The 25906-nt window shown below is 37.5% G+C and overlaps 1 protein-coding gene across 1 annotated transcript; it reads left to right on the top strand.

Moving 5' to 3' along the window:
- Positions 1-17512: 17512 nt before the first annotated feature.
- On the top strand, positions 17513-21250 carry LOC147936259 (uncharacterized). Its single transcript, XM_087468655.1, has 4 exons — positions 17513-18422; positions 19775-20379; positions 20464-20931; positions 21212-21250. Exons 1-4 carry the CDS (start codon positions 17513-17515, stop codon positions 21248-21250), a joined length of 2022 nt encoding a protein of 673 aa, XP_087324781.1.
- Positions 21251-25906: the final 4656 nt, after the last annotated feature.

The following is a 25906-nucleotide window of genomic DNA, read 5'->3' on the forward strand; positions in this document are numbered from 1 at the left end:
ACTCACACATTGAGTTATCAAAAGAAACATTTGGTAACATTAAAGCAAGAGCCCTAGAGTGAGGATGGCCTAGTCTAGCATGCCACACACTGTCCGAATTAACAACAAAACAAGACTTAATAGAAGTAGATAAGCTAGGTGAGGGTTTCTCTAGGACATAAAGATCTCCATTTCCTTGTCCTTCTCCAAGAACTTTCCCAGTCTCAATATCCTGAAAATGAACACTATTAGGACCAAAGATTGCATAACAATTCAAATCATTAGTAGCCCTCTTAACTGATAGAAGATTAGAAGTGAAGGTAGGCATAAAGAAAGCTTTTGAGGTCTTATCAAATAGTTTCAATTCCCCTATCCCTTTCACAGGTATTTGTTCTCCATTAGCAATAATAACATTCCCTAAAGCCGGTTTTATGTTGTTAATTAAACTAGGGTTACTAATCATGTGATGAGAAGCCCCTGAGTCAACAACAAGAGATTTACTCGGTTTAGAGGTAAAGAGAGAGATACCAGACTCTTTGAGTGAAGCAATGGAGCGAATGAGTGCTTCTAGGTCTGATTTCCTCACCACTTCTCCATAGGCTGCGGTCATGGCCGCCTCATCTCCTTGCTTGGATGAACCGGCTCCCTTGTCATTTGATGCTTCCTTTGATAGGTTAGCCTTAAACTTGGCCGGTTTGAGATGGGGATGGAGAATCTAGCACTTGTCTTTCATATGACCTCGCTTCTTGCAATGGTCACATATCCACACCTTCCTATCCTCTTGTTTGTACACTCCTTTGTTAGCTGTAACAAGCTCCCCCTTGCCGCTAAACAGGTCAAACGATCCTTGTTCTCTTTGGATTTGAGAGCAGATGTCTTCAAAGGAGGGTAGCTTCTCAGCCCTGAGGATGTGCTTCAAGAGGTCATTGAAAGATGGGTTTAAGGTAAGGATAAGTCCAAAGACCTTGTCTTGCTCCTTCCTTTCGGTCAACACCATTGGATCGAGTGTACTTGGCCGTAACATGTCAAGTTCGAACCATAGTGCTCTAAACTTCCCAAGATGTTTAGTGAACTCCACATCATCTTGATTGAGCTCATTTATAGCCTTCTTGACTTCAAAGACTCTAGTCAAGTTAGATACATTACCATAAACACTTTTAAGTGTTTCCCAAAGCTCCTTGGCCGTTTCACAATAGGAGTAGGCTTCAAGGATTGATGTGTCAAGAGAGTTTTGGAGGACAGATAGAACAACTTGGTCTTCTTGAAACCACTTGGCCTTCCTCTCACTCTCTTCCTCTACTTCCACCTCGGAAGCGCCTTCATCTTCTCCTTTGAGGTTTTGCTTTGGAACATAGTCAGTTTCGACATGATTCCAAAGACCACGACCTCCAAGGGCAGTTCTTGTGGTTCTTGTCCACAGCAGGTAGTTTGTTCCCTTAAGAACAATGGGAGTAACAATGGGTTTGGTGTTTTCCATGGTTTAAATGATATGGACCGTTGGATAAACCGTTTACCCGGAGAATAAAAGAAGAAAAGACTAAGAAACAAGTGAACAGAGATGAAGAATGGAAGAATAGGAGAGTAGATTGTCAAGAAAAACAACCTAGCTCTGATACCATGTTAGAATAAGCGGAAGACTTAAGAGAATAAGAGAGGTTTTGATGTTGTAAGGTTAAATAAAAGAGAGAGATAAGTGTATAACAAAGAGAATAATCGAATAGACTAGAATAGAATGTTTCTTATGTTGTTTACAAGACTAGATATAGTGAGAACAAGAAGAATTAGCCGTTAGGCACAAGAGAGAGAGAGAGAGCCACTTGTGTGGTCCATGGTCCAACATTAATGAGGTGAAAGCGACATGTCCTTGTTGTTTTGAATTGTGGAATCAACCACCAAGCCACCAAATGCACACGTGATTCTTCCTCCATTCGAGATCCTTCTTTCTAGTGGGCTTCTAGGGCCACCTCTTCCTTATTTCTCACTTCATGGCCTGATGGCCTTATGGACTAGGCTATCCTGACCGTACGGACGACCTATCACATAAACGACCATGGTCGGCCTATCACATAAACAGCCATGGTCAATACCCACTTTTATCCATTTTGTCCTGAAGCAGGCAAAAACCAAGAAAAGATTGATTCTAAGCAGTAAACAGTTTTTTTACTGTTTCTAGGGTCACAATGAGTGACAACCCAATGCATTTGCCTAATTGTACGAGTTCAGGATGAATTTGGAGTGTTTAGACAACATTTAAACCCATTTTATCTCAAAACAAGCTTAAACCGAGAAAACAGGCTAAAACCGAGAGAAAACATTGACTCGAAGCAGTAAACAGCTATGTTACTCTTTCTAGGGTCAAAATATGTAAATCCAATCCATTTGATTAATTATAAAAGGTCGTGTTCAATTTGGAGTGTTTTGAGGCCACTTTTACCCATTTTGTCCCGAAGCAGGCAAAAACCGAGAAAACAATGATTCTAAGTAGTAAAAAGGTTTGTTACTGTTTCTAGGGTCACAATGTGTAACAACCCAATGCATTTGACTAATTGTAAGAGTTCAGGATGAATTTGGAGTGTTTAGACAACATTTAAACCTATTTTATCTCAAAACAAGCTTAAACCGAGAAAACAGGCTAAAACCGAGAGAAAACATTGATTCGAAGCAGTAAACAGCTATGTTACTCTTTCTAGGGTCAAAATATGTAAATCCAATCCATTTGATTAATTATAAGAGGTCGGGTTGAATTTGGAGTGTTTTGAGACCACTTTTACCCATTTTGTCCCGAAGCAGGCAAAAACCGAGAAAACAATGATTCTAAGTAGTAAAAAGGTTTGTTACTGTTTCTAGTGTCACAATGTGTAACAACCCAATGCATTTGACTAATTGTAAGAGTTCAGGATGAATTTGGAGTGTTTAGACAACATTTAAACCCATTTTATCCCACAACAGGCTTAAACCGAGAGACAAAATTGATTTGAAGCAATAAACAGCTATGTTACTATTTCTAGGGTCAAAATATGTAACAATCCAATGTAATTGATTCGAAGCAGTAAACAACTTTTTTACTGTTTCTAGGGTCAGAATGTGTGACAATCCAATGCATTTGCCTAATTGTGAGAGTTCAGGCTTAAACCGAGAAAACCTTGATTCTAAGTAGTAAACAGCTTTGTTGCTGTTTATAGGGTCACAATGTGTGATAACCCAATGCATTTGACTAATTGTAGGAGTTCGGGATGAATTTGGAGTGTTTAGACAACATTTAAACCCATTTTATCCCAAAAAGGCTTAAACCGAGAAAACAGGCTAAAACCGAGAGAAAAAACTGATTCGAAGTAGTAAACAGCTATGTTACTCTATCTAGGGTCATAATATGTTACAATCCAATGCATTTGACTGATTATAAGAGTTCTGGTTGAATTTGGAGTGTTTAGACACCAATTATACCTATTTTGTCCCGAAACATGCTAAAACGGAGAAAAAATTGATTTGAAGTTGTAAACAGCTTTGTTACTGTTTCTAGGGTAAGAATGTGTGACATTACAATACATTTTACTAATTTTAAGAGTTCGGGTTGAATTTGGAGTGTTTAGGCAACACTTTAACCTGTTTTATCCCAAAACATGCTTAAACCAAGAAAACAGGCTAAAATCGAGAGAAAAAACTGATTTGAAGCAGTAAACAGCTATGTTACTCTATCTAGGGTCATAATATGTTACAGTCCAATGCATTTTGACTTATTATAAGAGTTCCAGTTGATTTTGGAGTGTTTAGACACCAATTATACCTATTTTGTCCCGAAACTGGCGAAAACCGAGAAAAGATTGATTCTAAGCAGTAAACAGCTTTTTTACTGTTTCTAGGGTCACAATGAGTGTCAATCCAATGCATTTGCCTAATTGTAAGAGTTCATGATGAATTTGGAGTGTTTAGACAACATTTAAACCCATTTTATCTCAAAACAAGCTTAAACCGAGAAAACAGGCTAAAACCGAGAGAAAACATTGATTCGAAGCAGTAAACAGCTATGTTACTCTTTCTAGGGTCAAAATATATAAATCCAATCCATTTGATTAATTATAAGAGGTCGGGTTGAATTTGGAGTGTTTTGAGACCACTTTTACCCATTTTGTCCCGAAGCAGGCAAAAACCGAGAAAACAATGATTCTAAGTAGTAAAAAGGTTTGTTACTGTTGCTAGGGTCACAATGTGTAGCAACCCAATGCATTTGACTAATTGTAAAAGTTCAAGATGAATTTGGAGTGTTTAGACAACATTTAAACCCATTTTATCCCACAACAGGCTTAAACCGAGAAAATAGGCTAAAACCGAGAAAATAGGCTAAAACCGAGAGACAAAATTGATTTGAAGCAATAAACAGCTATGTTAGTATTTCTAGGGTCAAAATATGTAATAATCCAATGCAATTGACTAATTATAAGAGTTCGGGTTGAATTTGAGTGTTTAGACACCACTTTTACCCATTTTGTCTAGAAACAGGCTAAAACCGAGAAAACATTGATTCGAAGCAGTAAACAGCTTTTTTACTGTTTCTAGGGTCAGAATGTGTGACAATTCAATGCATTTGCCTAATTGTGAGAGTTCAGGCTTAAACCGAGAAAACCTTGATTCTAAGTAGTAAACAACTTTGTTACTGTTTATAGGGTCACAATGTGTGATAACCTAATGCATTTGACTAGTTGTAAGAGTTCGGGATGAATTTGGAGTGTTTAGACAACACTTAAACCCGTTTTATCCCAAAACAGGCCTAAACCGAGAAAACGGGGTAAAACCGTGAGAAAAATTGATTCGAAGCAGTAAACAGCTATGTTACTCTATCTAGGGTCATAATATGTTACAATCCAATGCATGTGACTTATTATAAGAGTTCCGATTGAATTTGGAGTGTTTAGACACCAATTATACCCATTTTGTCCCGAAACAGGCTAAAACCAAGAAAACATTGATTTGAAGTTGTAAACAGCTTTGTTACTGTTTCTAGGGTAAGAATGTGTGACATTACAATACATTTTACTAATTTTAAGAGTTCGGGTTGTATTTGGAGTGTTTAGGCAACACTTTAACCTGTTTTATCCCAAAACATGCTTAAACCAAGAAAACAGGCTAAAATCGAGAGAAAAAACTGATTGGAAGCAGTAAACAGCTATGTTACTCTATCTAGGGTCATAATATGTTACAATCCAATTCATTTTGACTTATTATAAGAGTTCCAGTTGATTTTGGAGTGTTTAGACACCAATTATACCTATTTTGTCCCGAAACTGGCGAAAACCGAGAAAAGATTGATTCTAAGCAGTAAACAGCTTTTTTACTGTTTCTAGGGTCACAATGAGTGACAATCCAATGCGTTTGCCTAATTGTAAGAGTTCAGGATGAATTTGGAGTGTTTAGACAACATTTAAACCCATTTTATCTCAAAACAAGCTTAAACCGAGAAAACAGGCTTAAACCGATAGAAAACATTGATTCGAAGCAGTAAACAGCTATGTTACTCTTTCTAGGGTCAAAATATGTAAATCCAATCCATTTGATTAATTATAAGAGGTCGGGGTTGAATTTGGAGTGTTTTGAGACCACTTTTACCCATTTTGTCCCGAAGTAGGCAAAAACCAAGAAAACAATGATTCTAAGTAGTAAAAAGGTTTGTTACTGTTTCTAGGATCACAATGTGTAACAAACCAATTCATTTGACTAATTGTAAGAGTTCAGGATGAATTTGGAGTGTTTAGACAACATTTAAACCCATTTTATCCCACAACAGGCTTAAACCGAGAAAATAGGCTAAAACCGAGAGAAAAAACTGATTTGAAACAGTAAACAGCTATGTTACTCTATCTAGGGTCATAATATATTACAATCCAATGCATTTGACTTATTATAAGAGTTCTGGTTGAATTTGGAGTGTTTAGACACCAATTATACCTATTTTGTCCCGAATCATGCTAAAACCGAGAAAAAATTGATTTGAAGTTGTAAACAGCTTTGTTACTGTTTCTAGGATAAGAATGTGTGACATTACAATACATTTTACTAATTTTAAGAGTTCGGGTTGAATTTAGAGTGTTTAGGCAACACTTTAACCTGTTTTTATCCCAAAACATGCTTAAACCAAGAAAACAGGCTAAAATCGAGAGAAAAAAACTGATTTTAAGCAGTAAACAGCTATGTTACTCTATCTAGGGTTATAATATGTTACAATCCAATGCATTTTGACTTATTATAAGAGTTCCAGTTGAATTTGGAGTGTTTAGACACCACTTTTACCCATTGTGTCTTGAAACAGGCTAAAACCGAGAAAACATTGACTCTAAGCAGTAAACAGCTTTGTTACTGTTTTTAGGGTCACAATGTGTGATAACCCAATGCATTTGACTAATTGTAAGAGTTCGGGATGAATTTGGAGTGTTTAGAGAACATTTAAACCCATTTTATCCCAAAACAAGCTTAAACCGAGAAAACAGGCTAAAACCGAGAGAAAACATTGATTTGAAGCAGTAAACAGCTATTTTACTCTTTCTAGGGTCAAAATATGTATCAATCCAATCCATTTGACTAATTATAAGAGTTCGGGTGAATTTGGAGTGTTTAGAGAACACTTTTACCCATTTTGTCCCGAAACAGACAAAAATCAAGAAAACATTGATTCTAAGTAGTAAACAGCTTTGTTACTGTTTATAGGGTCACAATGTGTGAGAAACCAATGCATTTGACTAATTGTAAGACTTCAGGATGAATTTGGAGTGTTTAGAGCCCACTTTTACCCATTTTGTCCTGAAGCAGGCAAAAACCAAGAAAAGATTGATTCTAAGCAGTAAACAGCTTATTTACTGTTTCTAGGGTCACAATGAGTGAAAATCCAATGCATTTGCCTAATTGTAAGAGTTCAGGATGAATTTGGAGTGTTTAGACAACATTTAAACCCATTTTATCTCAAAACAAGCATAAACCGAGAAAACAGGCTAAACCGAGAGAAAACATTGATTCGAAGCAGTAAACAGCTATGTTACTCTTTCTTGGGTCAAAATATGTAACAATCCAATGCAATTGACTAATTATAAGAGTTCGGGTTGAATTTGAGTGTTTAGACACCACTTTTACCTATTTTGTCTAGAAACAGACTAAAACCGAGAAAACATTGATTCGAAGCAGTAAACAGCTTTGTTACTGTTTCTAGGGTCAGAATGTGTGACAATCCAATGCACTTGCCTAATTGTGAGAGTTCAGGCTTAAACCGAGAAAACCTTGATTCTAAGTATTAAACAGCTTTGTTGCTGTTTATAGGGTCACAATGTGTGATAACCCAATGCATTTGACTAATTGTAGGAGTTCGGGATGAATTTGGAGTGTTTAGACAACATTTAAACCCATTTTATCCCAAAACAAGCTTAAACCGAGAAACAGGCTAAAACCGAGAGAAAAAACTGATTTGAAACAGTAAACAGCTATGTTACTCTATCTAGGGTCATAATATGTTACAATCCAATCCATTTGACTTATTATAAGAGTTCTGGTTGAATTTAGAGTGTTTAGACACCAATTATACCTATTTTGTCCCGAAACATGCTAAAACCGTGAAAAAATTGATTTGAAGTTGTAAACAGCTTTGTTACTGTTTCTAGGGTAAGAATGTGTGACATTACAATACATTTTACTAATTTTAAGAGTTCGGGTTGAATTTAGAGTGTTTAGGCAACACTTTAACCTGTTTTATCCCAAAACAGGCTTAAACCAAGAAAACAGGCTAAAACCGAGAGAAAACATTGATTCAAAGCATTAAAAAACTATGTTACTCTTTCTAGGGTCAAAATATGTAACAATCAAATGCATTTGACTAATTATAATAGTTCGGGTTGAATTTGGAGTGTTTAGACACCACTTTTACCCATTGTGTCCCGAAACAGGCTAAAACCGAGAAAACATTGACTTTAAGCAGTAAACAGCTTTGTTACTGTTTTTAGGGTCAGAATGTGTGACAATCCAATGCATTTGACTAATTGTAAGAGTTCGGGATGAATTTGGAGTGTTTAGACAACACTTCAACGCATTTTATCCCAAAACAAGCTTAAACCGAGAAAATAGGCTAAAACTGAGAGAAAATATTGATTAGAAGCAGTAAACAGATAGGTTACTCTTTCTAGGGTCAAAATATGTAACAATCCAATCCATTTGACTAATTATAAGAGTTCGGGTTGAATTTCGAGTGTTTAGAGACCACTTTTACCCATTTTATCCCGAAACAGGCAAAAACCGAGAAAACATTGATTCTAAGTAGTAAACAGCTTTGTTACTGTTTATAGGGTCACAATGTGTGATAACCCAATGCATTTGACTATTTGTAAGAGTTCGGGATGAATTTGGAGTGTTTAGACAACATTTAAACCCATTTTATCCCAAAACAAGCTTAAACCGAGAAAACAGGCTAAAACCGAGAGAAAAACATTGATTCGAAGCAGTAAACAGCTATTTTACTCTTTCTAGGGTCAAAATATGTATCAATCCAATCCATTTGACTAATTATAAGAGTTCGGGTGAATTTGGAGTGTTTAGAGAACACTTTTACCCATTTTGTCCCGAAACAGACAAAAACCAAGAAAACATTGATTCTAAGTAGTAAACAGCTTTGTTACTGTTTATAGGGTCACAATGTGTGATAACCCAATGCATTTGACTAATTGTAAGACTTCAGGATGAATTTGGAGTGTTTAGAGCCCACTTTTACCCATTTTGTCCTGAAGCATGCAAAAACCAAGAAAAGATTGATTCTAAGCAGTAAACAGCTTATTTACTGTTTCTAGGGTCACAATGAGTGACAATCCAATGCATTTGCCTAATTGTAAGAGTTCAGGATGAATTTGGAGTGTTTAGACAACATTTAAACCCATTTTATCTCAAAACAAGCTTAAACCGAGAAAACAGGCTAAAACCGACAGAAAACATTGATTCGAAGCAGTAAACAGCTATGTTACTCTTTCTTGGGTCAAAATATGTAACAATCCAATGCAATTGACTAATTATAAGAGTTCGGGTTGAATTTGAGTGTTTAGACACCACTTTTACCCATTTTGTCTAGAAAGAGGCTAAAACCGAGAAAACATTGATTCGAAGCAGTAAACAGCTTTGTTACTGTTTCTAGGGTCAGAATGTGTGACAATCCAATGCATTTGCCTAATTGTGAGAGTTCAGGCTTAAACCGAGAAAACCTTGATTCTAAGTAGTAAACAGCTTTGTTGCTATTTATAGGGTCACAATGTGTGATAACCCAATGCATTTGACTAATTGTAGGAGTTTGGGATGAATTTGGGGTGTTTAGACAACATTTAAACCCATTTTATCCCAAAACAAGCTTAAACCGAGAAACAGGCTAAAACCGAGAGAAAAAACTGATTTGAAACAGTAAACAGCTATGTTACTCTATCTAGGGTCATAATATATTACAATCCAATGCATTTGACTTATTATAAGAGTTCTGGTTGAATTTGGAGTGTTTAGACACCAATTATACCTATTTTGTCCCGAAACATGCTAAAACCGAGAAAAAATTGATTTGAAGTTGTAAACAGCTTTGTTACTGTTTCTAGGATAAGAATGTGTGACATTACAATACATTTTACTAATTTTAAGAGTTCGGGTTGAATTTAGAGTGTTTAGGCAACACTTTAACCTGTTTTATCCCAAAACAGGCTTAAACCAAGAAAACAGGCTAAAACTGAGAGAAAACATTGATTCGAAGCATTAAAAAACTATGTTACTCTTTCTAGGGTCAAAAGATGTAACAATCAAATGCATTTGACTAATTATAATAGTTCGGGTTGAATTTGGAGTGTTTAGACACCACTTTTACCCATTGTGTCCCGAAACAGGCTAAAACCGAGAAAACATTGACTCTAAGCAGTAAACAGCTTTGTTACTGTTTTTAGGGTCAGAATGTGTGACAATCCAATGCATTTGACTAATTGTAAGAGTTCGGGATGAATTTGGAGTGTTTAGACAACACTTAAACGCATTTTATCCCAAAACAAGCTTAAACCGAGAAAACAGGCTAAAACTGAGAGAAAACATTGATTAGAAGCAGTAAACAGATAGGTTACTCTTTCTAGGGTCAAAATATGTAACAATCCAATCCATTTGACTAATTATAAGAGTTCGGGTTGAATTTGGAATGTTTAGAGACCACTTTTACCCATTTTGTCCCGAAACAGGCAAAAACCAAGAAAACATTGATTCTAAGTAGTAAACAGCTTTGTTACTGTTTATAGGGTCACAATGTGTGATAACCCAATGCATTTGACTAATTGTAAGAGTTCGGGATGAATTTGGAGTGTTTAGACAACATTTAAACCCATTTTATCCCAAAACAAGCTTAAACCGAGAAAACAGGCTAAAACCGAGAGAAAAACATTGATTCGAAGCAGTAAACAGCTATTTTACTCTTTCTAGGGTCAAAATATGTATCAATCCAATCCATTTGACTAATTATAAGAGTTCGGGTGAATTTGGAGTGTTTAGAGAACACTTTTACCCATTTTGTCCCGAAACAGACAAAAACCAAGAAAACATTGATTCTAAGTAGTAAACAGCTTTGTTACTGTTTATAGGGTCACAATGTGTGATAACCCAATGCATTTGACTAATTGTAAGACTTCAGGATGAATTTGGAGTGTTTAGAGCCCACTTTTACCCATTTTGTCCTGAAGCATGCAAAAACCAAGAAAAGATTGATTCTAAGCAGTAAACAGCTTATTTACTGTTTCTAGGGTCACAATGAGTGACAATCCAATGCATTTGCCTAATTGTAAGAGTTCAGGATGAATTTGGAGTGTTTAGACAACATTTAAACCCATTTTATCTCAAAACAAGCTTAAACCGAGAAAACAGGCTAAAACCGACAGAAAACATTGATTCGAAGCAGTAAACAGCTATGTTACTCTTTCTTGGGTCAAAATATGTAACAATCCAATGCAATTGACTAATTATAAGAGTTCGGGTTGAATTTGAGTGTTTAGACACCACTTTTACCCATTTTGTCTAGAAACAGGCTAAAACCGAGAAAACATTGATTCGAAGCAGTAAACAGCTTTGTTACTGTTTCTAGGGTCAGAATGTGTGACAATCCAATGCATTTGCCTAATTGTGAGAGTTCAGGCTTAAACCGAGAAAACCTTGATTCTAAGTAGTAAACAGCTTTGTTGCTGTTTATAGGGTCACAATGTGTGATAACCCAATGCATTTGACTAATTGTAGGAGTTTGGGATGAATTTGGGGTGTTTAGACAACATTTAAACCCATTTTATCCCAAAACAAGCTTAAACCGAGAAACAGGCTAAAACCGAGAGAAAAAACTGATTTGAAACAGTAAACAGCTATGTTACTCTATCTAGGGTCATAATATGTTACAATCCAATGCATTTGACTTATTATAAGAGTTCTGGTTGAATTTGGAGTGTTTAGACACCAATTATACCTATTTTGTCCCGAAACATGCTAAAACCGAGAAAAAATTGATTTGAAGTTGTAAACAGCTTTGTTACTGTTTCTAGGATAAGAATGTGTGACATTACAATACATTTTACTAATTTTAAGAGTTCGGGTTGAATTTAGAGTGTTTAGGCAACACTTTAACCTGTTTTATCCCAAAACAGGCTTAAACCAAGAAAACAGGCTAAAACTGAGAGAAAACATTGATTCGAAGCATTAAAAAACTATGTTACTCTTTCTAGGGTCAAAAGATGTAACAATCAAATGCATTTGACTAATTATAATAGTTCGGGTTGAATTTGGAGTGTTTAGACACCACTTTTACCCATTGTGTCCCGAAACAGGCTAAAACCGAGAAAACATTGACTCTAAGCAGTAAACAGCTTTGTTACTGTTTTTAGGGTCAGAATGTGTGACAATCCAATGCATTTGACTAATTGTAAGAGTTCGGGATGAATTTGGAGTGTTTAGACAACACTTAAACGCATTTTATCCCAAAACAAGCTTAAACCGAGAAAACAGGCTAAAACTGAGAGAAAACATTGATTAGAAGCAGTAAACAGATAGGTTACTCTTTCTAGGGTCAAAATATGTAACAATCCAATCCATTTGACTAATTATAAGAGTTCGGGTTGAATTTGGAATGTTTAGAGACCACTTTTACCCATTTTGTCCCGAAACAGGCAAAAACCAAGAAAACATTGATTCTAAGTAGTAAACAGCTTTGTTACTGTTTATAGGGTCACAATGTGTGATAACCCAATGCATTTGACTAATTGTAAGAGTTCGGGATGAATTTGGAGTGTTTAGACAACATTTAAACCCATTTTATCCCAAAACAAGCTTAAACCGAGAAAACAGGCTAAAACCGAGAGAAAAACATTGATTCGAAGCAGTAAACAGCTATTTTACTCTTTCTAGGGTCAAAATATGTATCAATCCAATCCATTTGACTAATTATAAGAGTTCGGGTGAATTTGGAGTGTTTAGAGAACACTTTTACCCATTTTGTCCCGAAACAGACAAAAACCAAGAAAACATTGATTCTAAGTAGTAAACAGCTTTGTTACTGTTTATAGGGTCACAATGTGTGATAACCCAATGCATTTGACTAATTGTAAGACTTCAGGATGAATTTGGAGTGTTTAGAGCCCACTTTTACCCATTTTGTCCTGAAGCATGCAAAAACCAAGAAAAGATTGATTCTAAGCAGTAAACAGCTTATTTACTGTTTCTAGGGTCACAATGAGTGACAATCCAATGCATTTGCCTAATTGTAAGAGTTCATGATGAATTTGGAGTGTTTAGACAACATTTAAACCCATTTTATCTCAAAACAAGCTTAAACCGAGAAAACAGGCTAAAACCGACAGAAAACATTGATTCGAAGCAGTAAACAGCTATGTTACTCTTTCTTGGGTCAAAATATGTAACAATCCAATGCAATTGACTAGTTATAAGAGTTCGTGTTGAATTTGAGTGTTTAGACACCACTTTTACCCATTTTGTCTAGAAACAGGCTAAAACCGAGAAAACATTGATTCGAAGCAGTAAACAGCTTTGTTACTGTTTCTAGGGTCAGAATGTGTGACAATCCAATGCATTTGCCTAATTGTGAGAGTTCAGGCTTAAACCGAGAAAACCTTGATTCTAAGTAGTAAACAGCTTTGTTGCTGTTTATAGGGTCACAATGTGTGATAACCCAATGCATTTGACTAATTGTAGGAGTTTGGGATGAATTTGGGGTGTTTAGACAACATTTAAACCCATTTTATCCCAAAACAAGCTTAAACCGAGAAACAGGCTAAAACCGAGAGAAAAAACTGATTTGAAACAGTAAACAGCTATGTTACTCTATCTAGAGTCATAATATGTTACAATCCAATGCATTTGACTTATTATAAGAGTTCTGGTTGAATTTGGAGTGTTTAGACACCAATTATACCTATTTTGTCCCGAAACATGCTAAAACCGAGAAAAAATTGATTTGAAGTTGTAAACAGCTTTGTTACTGTTTCTAGGATAAGAATGTGTGACATTACAATACATTTTACTAATTTTAAGAGTTCGGGTTGAATTTAGAGTGTTTAGGCAACACTTTAACCTGTTTTATCCCAAAACAGGCTTAAACCAAGAAAACAGGCTAAAACTGAGAGAAAACATTGATTCGAAGCATTAAAAAACTATGTTACTCTTTCTAGGGTCAAAATATGTAACAATCAAATGCATTTGACTAATTATAATAGTTCGGGTTGAATTTGGAGTGTTTAGACACCACTTTTACCCATTGTGCCCCGAAACAGGCTAAAACCGAGAAAACATTGACTCTAAGCAGTAAACAGCTTTGTTACTGTTTTTAGGGTCAGAATGTGTGACAATCCAATGCATTTGACTAATTGTAAGAGTTCGGGATGAATTTGGAGTGTTTAGACAACACTTAAACGCATTTTATCCCAAAACAAGCTTAAACTGAGAAAACAGGCTAAAACTGAGAGAAAACATTGATTAGAAGCAGTAAACAGATAGGTTACTCTTTCTAGGGTCAAAATATGTAACAATCCAATCCATTTGACTAATTATAAGAGTTCGGGTTGAATTTGGAGTGTTTAGAGACCACTTTTACCCATTTTGTCCCGAAACAGGCAAAAACCGAGAAAACATTGATTCTAAGTAGTAAACAGCTTTGTTACTGTTTATAGGGTCACAATGTGTGATAACCCAATGCATTTGACTAATTGTAAGAGTTCGGGATGAATTTGGAGTGTTTAGACAACATTTAAACCCATTTTATCCCAAACCAAGCTTAAACCGAGAAAACAGGCTAAAACCGAGAGAAAACATTGATTCGAAGCAGTAAACAACTATGTTACTCTTTCTAGGGTCAAAATATGTAACAATCCAATCCATTCGAATAATTATAAGAGTTCGGGTGAATTTGGAGTGTTTAGAGACCAGTTTTACCCATTTTGTCCCGAAACAGGCAAAAAGCGAGAAAACATTGATTCTAAGTAGTAAACAGCTTTGTTACTGTTTATAGGGTCACAATGTGTGATAACCCAATGCATTTGACTAATTGTAAGACTTCGGGATGAATTTGGAGTGTTTAGACAACATTTAAACCCATTTTATCCAAAACAAGCTTAAACCGAGAAAACAGGCTAAAACCGAGAGAAAACATTGATTCGAAGCAGTAAACAGCTATTTTACTCTTTCTAGGGTCAGAATATGTATCAATCCAATCCATTTGACTAATTATAAGAGTTCGGGTGAATTTGGAGTGTTTAGAGAACACTTTTACCCATTTTGTCCCGAAACAGACAAAAACCAAGAAAACATTGATTCTAAGTAGTAAACAGCTTTGTTACTGTTTATAGGGTCACAATGTGTGATAACCCAATGCATTTGACTAATTGTAAGTCTTCAGGATGAATTTGGAGTGTTTAGAGCCCACTTTTACCCATTTTGTCCTCAAGCATGCAAAAACCAAGAAAAGATTGATTCTAAGCAGTAAACAGCTTATTTACTGTTTCTAGGGTCACAATGAGTGACAATCCAATGCATTTGCCTAATTGTAAGAGTTCAGGATGAATTTGGAGTGTTTAGACAACATTTAAACCTATTTTATCTCAAAACAAGCTTAAACCGAGAAAACAGGCTAAAACCGAGAGAAAACATTGATTCGAAGCAGTAAACAGCTATGTTACTCTTTCTTGGGTCAAAATATGTAACAATCCAATGCAATTGACTAATTATAAGAGTTCGGGTTGAATTTGAGTGTTTAGACACCACTTTTACCCATTTTGTCTAGAAACAGGCTAAAACCGAGAAAACATTGATTCGAAGCAGTAAACAGCTTTGTTACTGTTTCTAGAGTCAGAATGTGTGACAATCCAATGCATTTGCCTAATTGTGAGAGTTCAGGCTTAAACCGAGAAAACCTTGATTCTAAGTAGTAAACAGCTTTGTTGCTGTTTATAGGGTCACAATGTGTGATAACCCAATGCATTTGACTAATTGTAGGAGTTCGGGATGAATTTGGAGTGTTTAGACAACATTTAAACCCATTTTATCCCAAAACAAGCTTAAACCGAGAAACAGGCTAAAACCGAGAGAAAAAACTGATTTGAAACAGTAAACAGCTATGTTACTCTATCTAGGGTCATAATATGTTACAATCCAATGCATTTGACTTATTATAAGAGTTCTGGTTGAATTTGGAGTGTTTAGACACCAATTATACCTATTTTGTCCCGAAACATGCTAAAACCAAGAAAAAATTGATTTGAAGTTGTAAACAGCTTTGTTACTGTTTCTAGGATAAGAATGTGTGACATTACAATACATTTTACTAATTTTAAGAGTTCGGGTTAAATTTAGAGTGTTTAGGCAACACTTTAACCTGTTTTATCCCAAAACAAGCTTAAACCAAGAAAACAGGCTAAAACCGAGAGAAAACATTGATTCGAAGCATTAAAAAACTATGTTACTATTTCTAGGGTCAAAATATGTAACAATCAAATGCATTTGACTAATTATAATAGTTCGGGTTGAATTTGGAGTGTTTAGACACCACTTTTACTCATTGTGTCCCGAAACAGGCTAAAACCGAGAAATCATTGACTCTAAGCAGTAAACAGCTTTGTTACTGTTTTTAGGGTCAGAATGTGTGACAATCCAATGCATTTGACTAATTGTAAGAGTTCCGGATGAATTTGGAGTGTTTAGACAACACTTAAACGCATTTTATCCCAAAACAAGCTTAAACCGAGAAAACAGGTTAAAACTGAGAGAAAACATTGATTAGAAGCAGTAAACAGATAGGTTACTCTTTCTAGGGTCAAAATATGTAACAATCCAATCCATTTGACTAATTATAAGAGTTCGGGTTGAATTTGGAGTGTTTAGAGACCACTTTTACCCATTTTGTCCCGAAACAGGCTAAAACCGAGAAAAAATTGATTTAAAGTTGTAAACAGCTTTGTTACTGTTTCTAGGGTAATAATGTGTGACATTACAATACATTTTACTAATTTTAAGAGTTCGGGTTGAATTTGGAGTGTTTAGGCAACACTTTAACCTATTTTATCCCAAAACAGGCTTAAACCAAGAAAACAGGCTAAAACCGAGAGAAAACATTGATTCGAAGCATTAAAAAACTATGTTACTCTTTCTAGGGTCAAAATATGTAACAATCAAATGCATTTGACTAATTATAATAGTTCGGGTTGAATTTGGAGTGTTTAGACACCACTTTTACCCATTGTGTCCCGAAACAGGCAAAAACCGAGAAAACATTGATTCTAAGTAGTAAACAGCTTTGTATTGATCATAAGACACTCGAGACTTGAAGGTGTCCGTACGGACGTCCGTACACTTACCAATAAGGCCGAGCCATATCGAATGAAATGAGAAGAGTGGAGGCTAGTATACTTAGCAAAGCCCATTAGAAGGATCTCGAAGACACAATAGAGCCATTGGAGGATAAGGTCACGGGTCGCCCCCCTCAAGGAAACCAAGTCATGTCACTATCATCCTTGGGATCGACCCACTCCTTCCTTTATGTCCCTATCAACAAGTTGTCGAGTGTAATAGAGGGGTTGCCCTGGTTTCTTTCCTTGCTATTTAAAGCCCTTAGCCGACATTGTAATGTATATACTAATGGAATCATATGTTTTCTCACTTTTCTTTACATAGTTCACTCAATCTCTCTCAAATTATTCTCTTTGCTTCCGCCTAAACCAACATGGTATCAGAGCAAGTCCTTTGATCCTTGACTCTCTAAATCTAGTTCTGTTCTTCCTTATACTCCTAAACTCTCCAAATACTACTCGCTATTCTTTCTATTCTCATTATTCACCTTATACTACTTCCATTTCAATATTCTACCTAGTTTATTCTATTTTGTCTTTTCAAATCGGTAACAATGGACAACACCAAACCCATTGTGACTCCGGTAGTGCTCAAAGGAGCAAATTACTTGTTGTGGAAGAGAACCACAAAGACCGCACTTAGTGGCCGGGGACTGTGGATCCATGTTGAAATGGACCAGCTTCCCAAGAAAGCTACTAAGGAAGATGGTAAAGAAGAGAAGGAAGAAGACAAGGAGGCTGATCTCGAGAAGGAAGTTAAGTGGTTCCAAGAAGATCAGACCGTGCTTGCCATTCTCCAAAATTCGCTAGACGCACCTATCCTTGAAGCCTATTCATACTGCAAGACGGCCAAGGAGTTGTGGGAGACGCTAGCGAATGTCTATGGGAACGTGACCAACCTAACCCAAGTGTTTGAAGTCAAGAAGGCAATCAATGGACTTCATCAAGAAGATTTGGAGTTCACGAAGCACTTTGGGAAGTTTAGGTCACTATGGGCCGAGCTCGAGATGCTCCGACCGAGTACAATTGATCCGACCATCCTCAACGAAAGAAAGGAGCAAGACAAGGTGTTTGGCCTCCTACTCACTCTTAACCCGGCGTTTAATGACTTAATCAAGCATATCCTCCGGGGAGACAAGCTGCCTACGCTTGAAGACGTTTGTTCCCAAGTGCAAAAGGAACAAGGTTCCCTTGGTCTCTTTAGTGGAAAGGAAGACTTGGCAACTGCAAACAAGGGCGCCTACAAACACGACGACCGGAGAGCCATGGTGTGTGACCACTGCAAAAAGAAGGGACACATGAAGGACAAGTGCTGGATTCTTCACCCTCACCTCAAGCCGGCCAAGTTCAAAGCAAACCTCTCAGATGAAGGGTCAAGCGGTCAAGGTTCTGGTGCAGCCAACCAAGGCAGTGCGGCGGCTACGGCTATGGCAGCCTCGTTTGGGGATCTTGTGAGGAAGTCTGACCTGGAGGCTCTCATCAAATCCATTGCCACGCTAAAGGATTCTGGTACCACCTTCTTTGCTTCACAGCCTAGTAAAACCCTTGTTGTTGACTCGGGTGCTTCTCACCACATGATAAGTAACCCTAGTCTTATACACAACATAAAACCGTGTGTGGGTAATGTTATTATTGCTAATGGGGATAGAATACCAGTTGAGGGTGTAGGAGACTTGAAACTATTTGATAAGGATTCAAAAGCTTTCTTTATGCCTACTTTTACATCTAACCTCTTATCGGTTAAAAGAGCTACAACTGATTTAAACTGCTACACTATCTTTGGTCCTAACAGTGTGTATTTTCAGGATATTAAGACTGGAAAGGTTCTTGGAGGAGGAGATGCTAAGGGAGATCTATATGTCCTAGAGAAAACCTCATCAAGTCCATCTAATTTGTTTTCGCTTATATCGAACCTTAGTAGTATTTCGAGTGATGTTTGGCATGCTAGACTAGGCCATCCTCACTCTAAAGCTTTTAAATTAATGTTGCCTAATGTTTCCTTTGATAATTCAAGTTGTGAACCTTGTATTCTTGGTAAACATTGCAAGTCTATTTTTCCTAAGTCAACTACTATTTATGAACATTGTTTTGATTTAGTGCATTCTGATGTTTGGACTTCACCTTGCTTATCTAGAGATAATAACAAGTATTTTGTGACTTTTATTGATGAAAAATCAAAGTACACTTGGCTTACCTTGTTACCATCTAAAGATAGAGTCTATGATGCATTTGTTAACTTTCAGAATTATGTCACTAATCATTTCAATGCTAAATAAAGGTACTAAGATCGGACAATGGAGGAGAGTACACAAGTCATAAACCTAGATCTCACTTGTCCAAACACGGCATACTACAACAAACTAGTTGCCCTTATACGCCCCAGCAAAATGGTGTGGCCGAGAGAAAGAATCGGCATCTCATGGAGGTGGCAAGGGCGATGATGTTTCAAACCAATGTCACCAAACGCTTTTGGGGAGACGCCGTGATGACAGCTTGTTACCTGATCAATAGGACTCCCACCAAAGTCTTACAAGATAAATCACCATATGAGGTATTAAATCAAATTAAACCCTCATTGGATCACTTACGCGTATTTGGGTGTGTGTGTTTTGTCTTGGTACCAGGTGAACAAAGGACTAAGCTCGACGCCAAAAGCACCAAATGCATGTTCATTGGCTACTCGATGAGTCAAAAAGGGTATAAGTGCTATGATCCCACCACTGGCCGCTTACTTATCTCCCGAGACGTGAAGTTCCTTGAACAACAAGGATACTACGAGACAAAGGACTAGGAAAGCCTCAAGGACCTATCTCATTCCAACTCCGATCGAGCTACCAACCTACGGTTCCTACTGAATCATCTTGGTGTCACAACGCCATCTAGTCGCACGGACCAAGACCAACCTGATCAGACTCAGCATGAACTGATTGAAGGCTCTACACAGACCTCCTCCGAGCTACCTAGTCAAGAAGAAGATCAAGAAAATGCTTCAGAGCCGCTAGATCTCTCCACTGATGAACCTCTTGATTTATCAATCCCGGACGCTCGTGGTCACCCGAGTGCTGACAATGATACACTCCAACAAGAATCAAGCATAGTTCTCCCTCGTCGAAGTGAACGGCTCAAGTTTCACCCGTCCACTTGGAAAGAAAAACGGGTTTATTACAACAACCAGGCCGTGGCCCATCCGATTCAAACTGTGTGTTTGCTTGACCTTGTCCCTCAAGAACATGCTGCCTTCCTCACCAAGATCGATGCTCAGTTTATCCCGCAAACCTATGATGAAGCCAAAGAACACAAGAAATGGTTAGATGCTGTTGATGATGAGATAGGGGCCATGATCCGCAATCATACTTGGGACGAGGCAGATCTTCCCAAGGGAAAGAAAGCGGTCAGCTCTAAATGGGTTTTCACAATCAAGTATCTAAGCAATGGTGCTGTGGAACGGTACAAAGCTCGTCTTGTTGCCCGCGGTTTCACCCAGACCTATGGCACCGATTATACGGACACGTTCGCACCGGTGGCCAAACTTCACACGGTTCATGTTGTTCTCTCACTAGCCACCAATTTATCATGGGACTTATGGCAGATGGACGTCAAGAATGCGTTCCTTCAGGGGGAGCTCGAAGAAGAAGTCTACATGCACCCTCCTCCGGGCTTAGAGGCTATAGTCGCTCCGGGCAAGGTTCTTCGCCTCCGCAAGGCCATCTACGGTTTGAAGCAGTCCCCTAGGGCGTGGTACCAAAAACTTAGCTCCACGCTCCGCACGCATGGCTTCAAGCGTTCTGAAGCCGACCACACTCTCTTCACTCTTCGGACTAAAAATGGTCGAGTGGTCGTTCTTGTCTACGTTGATGACATAATCATCACCGGCGATGACCGCGATGGGATCTCTACCACTAAGGCCCTGTTTCACTCCACCTTTGATATTAAGGATCTAGGAGAGCTCAAGTACTTCCTTGGCATTGAAATTTCTCGATCACCGGAGGGGCTGTTTCTCTCTCAACGGAAGTATGCCCTTGATCTTCTCCGTGAAACTGGCAAGCTAGGAGCCAAACCGGCTCCTACACCCCTTGAAGAAGGTTACCAGGTCAAGCGAAAGGGGGAGATGAAGAATGTAACCAAGTTGGCTGAGCCATATGAGGATGTGGGCAGATATCGTAGGCTTGTGGGAAACCTCATCTACCTTACGATCACAAGACCGGATCTTTGCTATGCAGTAAACCAAGTCAGCCAACACATGAAGGCTCCAACAAAGTTTGATTGGCAAACGCTCGAACGAATTCTTTGTTATCTCAAGGGAAGTCCTGGCCAAGGCATTTGGATGGGGAAGAACAACAACACTGAACTCGTGGGTTATTGTGACGCAGACTATGCAGGTGATACAACTGACCGGAGATCAACCATAGGGTATTACACGTTCATTGGAGGGAACCTAGTCATTTGGAAGTCGAAGAAACAAAAGGTTGTGTCTCAATCAAGCGCCGAGTCAGAATATAGGGCCATGAAGAAGCTCACCAACGAGCTTACATGGCTCAAAGGTCTTCTCAAGGACCTTGGAGTAAAGACTGAAAGACCGATCACCATGCATTGTGACAACAAGGCCGCAATACACATAGCAACCAACTCGGTATTTCATGAAAGAACTAAGCACATTGAGGTAGATTGCCATAAGGTGCGAGAGAAGATAGAAGAGGGTGTGACCCTACCATGTTACACGCCAAGCCAAGAGCAATTGGCGGACATCTTCACAAAGGCTACTAGTCCATAGATTTGCGAATTCATCTCCAGCAAACTTGGACTAGTAGACCCTACACATCCATGAATGAACTCCTCTAACCCGTGGAGATCACACTCTTTTCCTTAACATGGTTTTGTCCCATGTGGTTTTCCATGTTAAGGTTTTTAACGAGGTGGTCTCTCGCGGGTTCCAAGCTTAGCCATTCCACTTGGCTAAGCTTGAGGGGGAGTATTGATCATAAGACACTCGAGACTTGAAGGTGTCCGTACGGCCGTCCGTACACTTACCAATAAGGCCGAGCCATATCGAATGAAAGGAGAAGAGTGGAGGCTGGACTACTTAGCAAAGCCCATTAGAAGGATCTCGAAGACACAATAGAGCCGTTGGAGGATAAGGTCACGGGTCGCCCCCCTCAAGGAAACCAAGTCATGTCACTATCATCCTTGGGATCGACCCACTCCTTCCTTTATGTCCCTATCAACAAGTTGTCGAGTGTAATAGAGGGTTTGACCTAGTTTCTTTCCTTGCTATTTAAAGCCCTTAGCCGACATTGTAATGTATATACTAATGGAATCATATGTTTTCTCACTTTTCTTTACATAGTTCACTCAATCTCTCTCAAATTATTCTCTTTGCTTCCGCCTAAACCAACACTTGTTACTGTTTTTAGGGTCAGAATGTGTGACAATCCAATGCATTTGACTAATTGTAAGACTTCGGGATGAATTTGGAGTGTTTAGACAACATTTAAACCCATTTTATCCCAAAACAAGCTTAAACCGAGAAAACAGGCTAAACCCGAGAGAAAAAACTGATTCGAAGTAGTAAACAGCTATGTTACTCTATCTAGGGTCATAATATGTTACAATCCAATGTGTTTGACTTATTATAAGAGTTCCGGTTGAATTTGGAGTGTTTAGACACCAATTATACCTATTTTGTCCCGAAACAGGCTAAAACCGAGAAAAAATTGATTTAAAGTTGTAAACAGTTTTGTTACTGTTTCTAGGGTAAGAATGTGTGACATTCCAATACATTGTACTAATTTTAAGAGTTCGGGTTGAATTTGGAGTGTTTAGGCAACACTTTAACCTGTTTTATCCCAAAACAGGCTAAAACCAAGAGAAAACATTGATTCGAAGCATTAAAAAACTATGTTACTCTTTCTAGGGTCAAAATATGTAACAATCAAATGCATTTGACTAATTATAATAGTTCGGGTTTAATTTGGAGTGTTTAGACACCACTTTTACCCATTGTGTCCCGAAACAGGCTAAAACCGAGAAAACATTGACTCTAAGCAGTAAACAGCTTTGTTACTGTTTTTAGGGTCAGAATGTGTGACAATCCAATGCATTTGACTAACTGTAAGAGTTCGGGATGAATTTGGAGTGTTAAGACAACACTTAAACGCATTTTATCCCAAAACAAGCTTAAACCGAGAAAACAGGCTAAAACTGAGAGAAAACATTGATTAGAAGCAGTAAACAGATAGGTTACTCTTTCTAGGGTCAAAATATGTAACAATCCAATCCATTTGACTAATTATAAGAGTTCGGGTTGAATTTGGAGTGTTTAGAGACCACTTTTACCCATTTTGTCCCGAGACAGGCAAAAACCGAGAAAACATTGATTCTAAGTAGTACACAGCTTTGTTACTGTTTATAGGGTCACAATGTGTGATAACCCAATGCATTTGACTAATTGTAAGAGTTAGGGATGAATTTGGAGTGTTTAGAAAACATTTAAACCCATTTTATCCCAAAACAAGCTTAAACCGAGAAAACAGGCTAAAACCGAGAGAAAACATTGATTCGAAGCAGTAAACAGCTATGTTACTCTTTCTAGGGTCAAAATATGTAACAATCCAATCCATTTGACTAATTATAAGAGTTCGGGTTGAATTTGGAGTGTTTAGAGACCACTTTTACCCATTTTGTCCCGAAACAGGCAAAAACCGAGAAAACATTGATTCTAAGTAGTAAACAGCTTTGTTACTGTTTATAGGGTCACAATGTGTGATAACCCAATGCATTTGACTAATTGTAAGACTTCGGGATGAATTTGGAGTGTTTAGACAACATTTAAACCCATTTTATCCCAAAACAAGCTTAAACCGAGAAAACAGGCTAAAACCAAGAGAAAAAACTGATTCGAAGTAGTAAACAGCTATGTTACTCTATATAGGGTCATAATATGTTACAATCCAATGCATTTGACTTAATATAAGAGTTCCGGTTGAATTTGGAGTGTTTAGACACCAATTATACCCATTTTGTCCCGAAACAGGCTAAAACCGAGAAAAATTGATTTAAAGTTGTAAATAGCTTTGTTACTGTTTCTAGGGTAAGAATGAGTGACATTACAATACATTTTACTAATTTTAAGAGTTCGGGTTGAATTTGGAGTGTTTAGGCAACACTTTAACCTATTTTATCCCAAAACAGGCTTAAACCAAGAAAACAGGCTAAAACCGAGGGAAAACATTGATTCGAAGCATTAAAAAACTATGTTACTCTTTCTAGGGTCAAAATATGTAACAATCAAATGCATTTGACTAATAATAGTTCGGGTTGAATTTGGAGTGTTTAGACACCACTTTTACCCATTGTGTCCCGAAACAGGCTAAAACCGAGAAAACATTGACTCTAAGCAGTAAACAGCTTTGTTACTGTTTTTAGGGTCAGAATGTGTGACAATCCAATGCATTTGACTAATTGTAAGAGTTCAGGATGAATTTGGAGTGTTTAGCCAACACTTAAACGCATTTTATCCCAAAACAAGCTTAAACCGAGAAAACAGGCTAAAACCGAGAGAAAAAACTGATTCGAAGTAGTAAACAGCTATGTTACTCTATCTAGGGTCATAATATGTTACAATCCAATGCATTTGACTTATTATAAGAGTTCCTGTTGAATTTGGAGTGTTTAGACACCAATTTTACCCATTTTGTCCCGAAACAAGCTAAAACCGAGAAAACATTGATTTGAAGTAGTAAACAGCTTTGTTACTGTTTCTAGGGTAAGAATGTGTGACAGCACAATGCATTTTACTAATTTTAAGAGTTCGGGATGAATTTGGAGTGTTTAGACAACACTTAAACCCATTTCATCCAAAACACGCTTAAACCGAGAAAACAAGCTAAAACCGAGAGTAAAAAATTGATTCGAAGCAGTAAACAGCTATGTTACTCTTTCTAGGGTCAAAATATGTAACAATTCAATGCATTTGACTAAGTAAAATAGTTTGGGTCGAATTTGGAGCGTTTAGACACCATTTTAACCCATTTTGTCCCGAAACAGACTAAAACCGAGAGAAAACATTGATTCGAAGCAGTAAACACCACTTTTACCCATTTTGTCCTGAAACAGAGTAAAACCGAGAAAACATTGATTCTAAGCAGTAAACAGCGTTGTTACTCTTTCTGGGCTCAGAATGTGTGACATTCCAATGCATTTGACTAATTGTAAGAGTTCATGATGAATTTGGAGTGTTTAGACACTACATTTACCCATTTTGTCCTGAAACAGGCTAAAACCGAGAAAACAGGCTGAAGCCGAGAGAAACCATTGATTTGAAGCAGTAAACAGCTATGTTACTATTTCTAGGGTCAAAATATGTAACAATCCAATGCATTTGACTAATTATAAGAGTTCGGGTTGAATTTTGAGTGTTTAGACACCACTTTTACCCATTTTGTCTTGAAACAGGCTAAACCGAGAAAACATTGATTCAAAGCAGTAAACAGCTTTGTTATTGTTTCTAGGGTCAGAATAGGTGACAATCCAGTGTATTTGACTAATTGTAAGAGTTCGGGATGAATTTGGAGTGTTTAGACAACATTTAAACCCATTTTATCCCAAAACAAGCTTAAACCGAGAAAACAGGCTAAAACCGAGAGAAAAAACTGATTCGAAGTAGTAAACAGCTATGTTACTCTATCTAGGGTCATAATATGTTACAATCCAATGCATTTGACTTAATATAAGAGTTCCGGTTGAATTTGGAGTGTTTAGACACCAATTATACCCATTTTGTCCCGCAACAGGATAAAACCGAGAAAAGATTGATTCTAAGTAGTAAACAGCTTTGTTACTGTTTCTAGGGTAAGAATGTGTGACAGTGCAATGAATTTTTCTAATTTTAAGAGTTCGGGATGAATTTGGAGTGTTTAGACAACATTTAAACCCATTTTATCCCAAAACAAGCTTAAACCGAGAAAACAGGCTAAAACGGAGAGAAAAAACTGATTCGAAGTAGTAAACAGCTATGTTACTCTATCTAGGGTCATAATATGTTACAATCCAATGCATTTTACTTATTA

This window comes from Camelina sativa, chromosome 10 (genome assembly GCF_030686135.1).
Source record: "Camelina sativa cultivar CO46 ecotype springtype chromosome 10, ASM3068613v1".
Taxonomy (NCBI): Eukaryota; Viridiplantae; Streptophyta; class Magnoliopsida; order Brassicales; family Brassicaceae; genus Camelina; species Camelina sativa.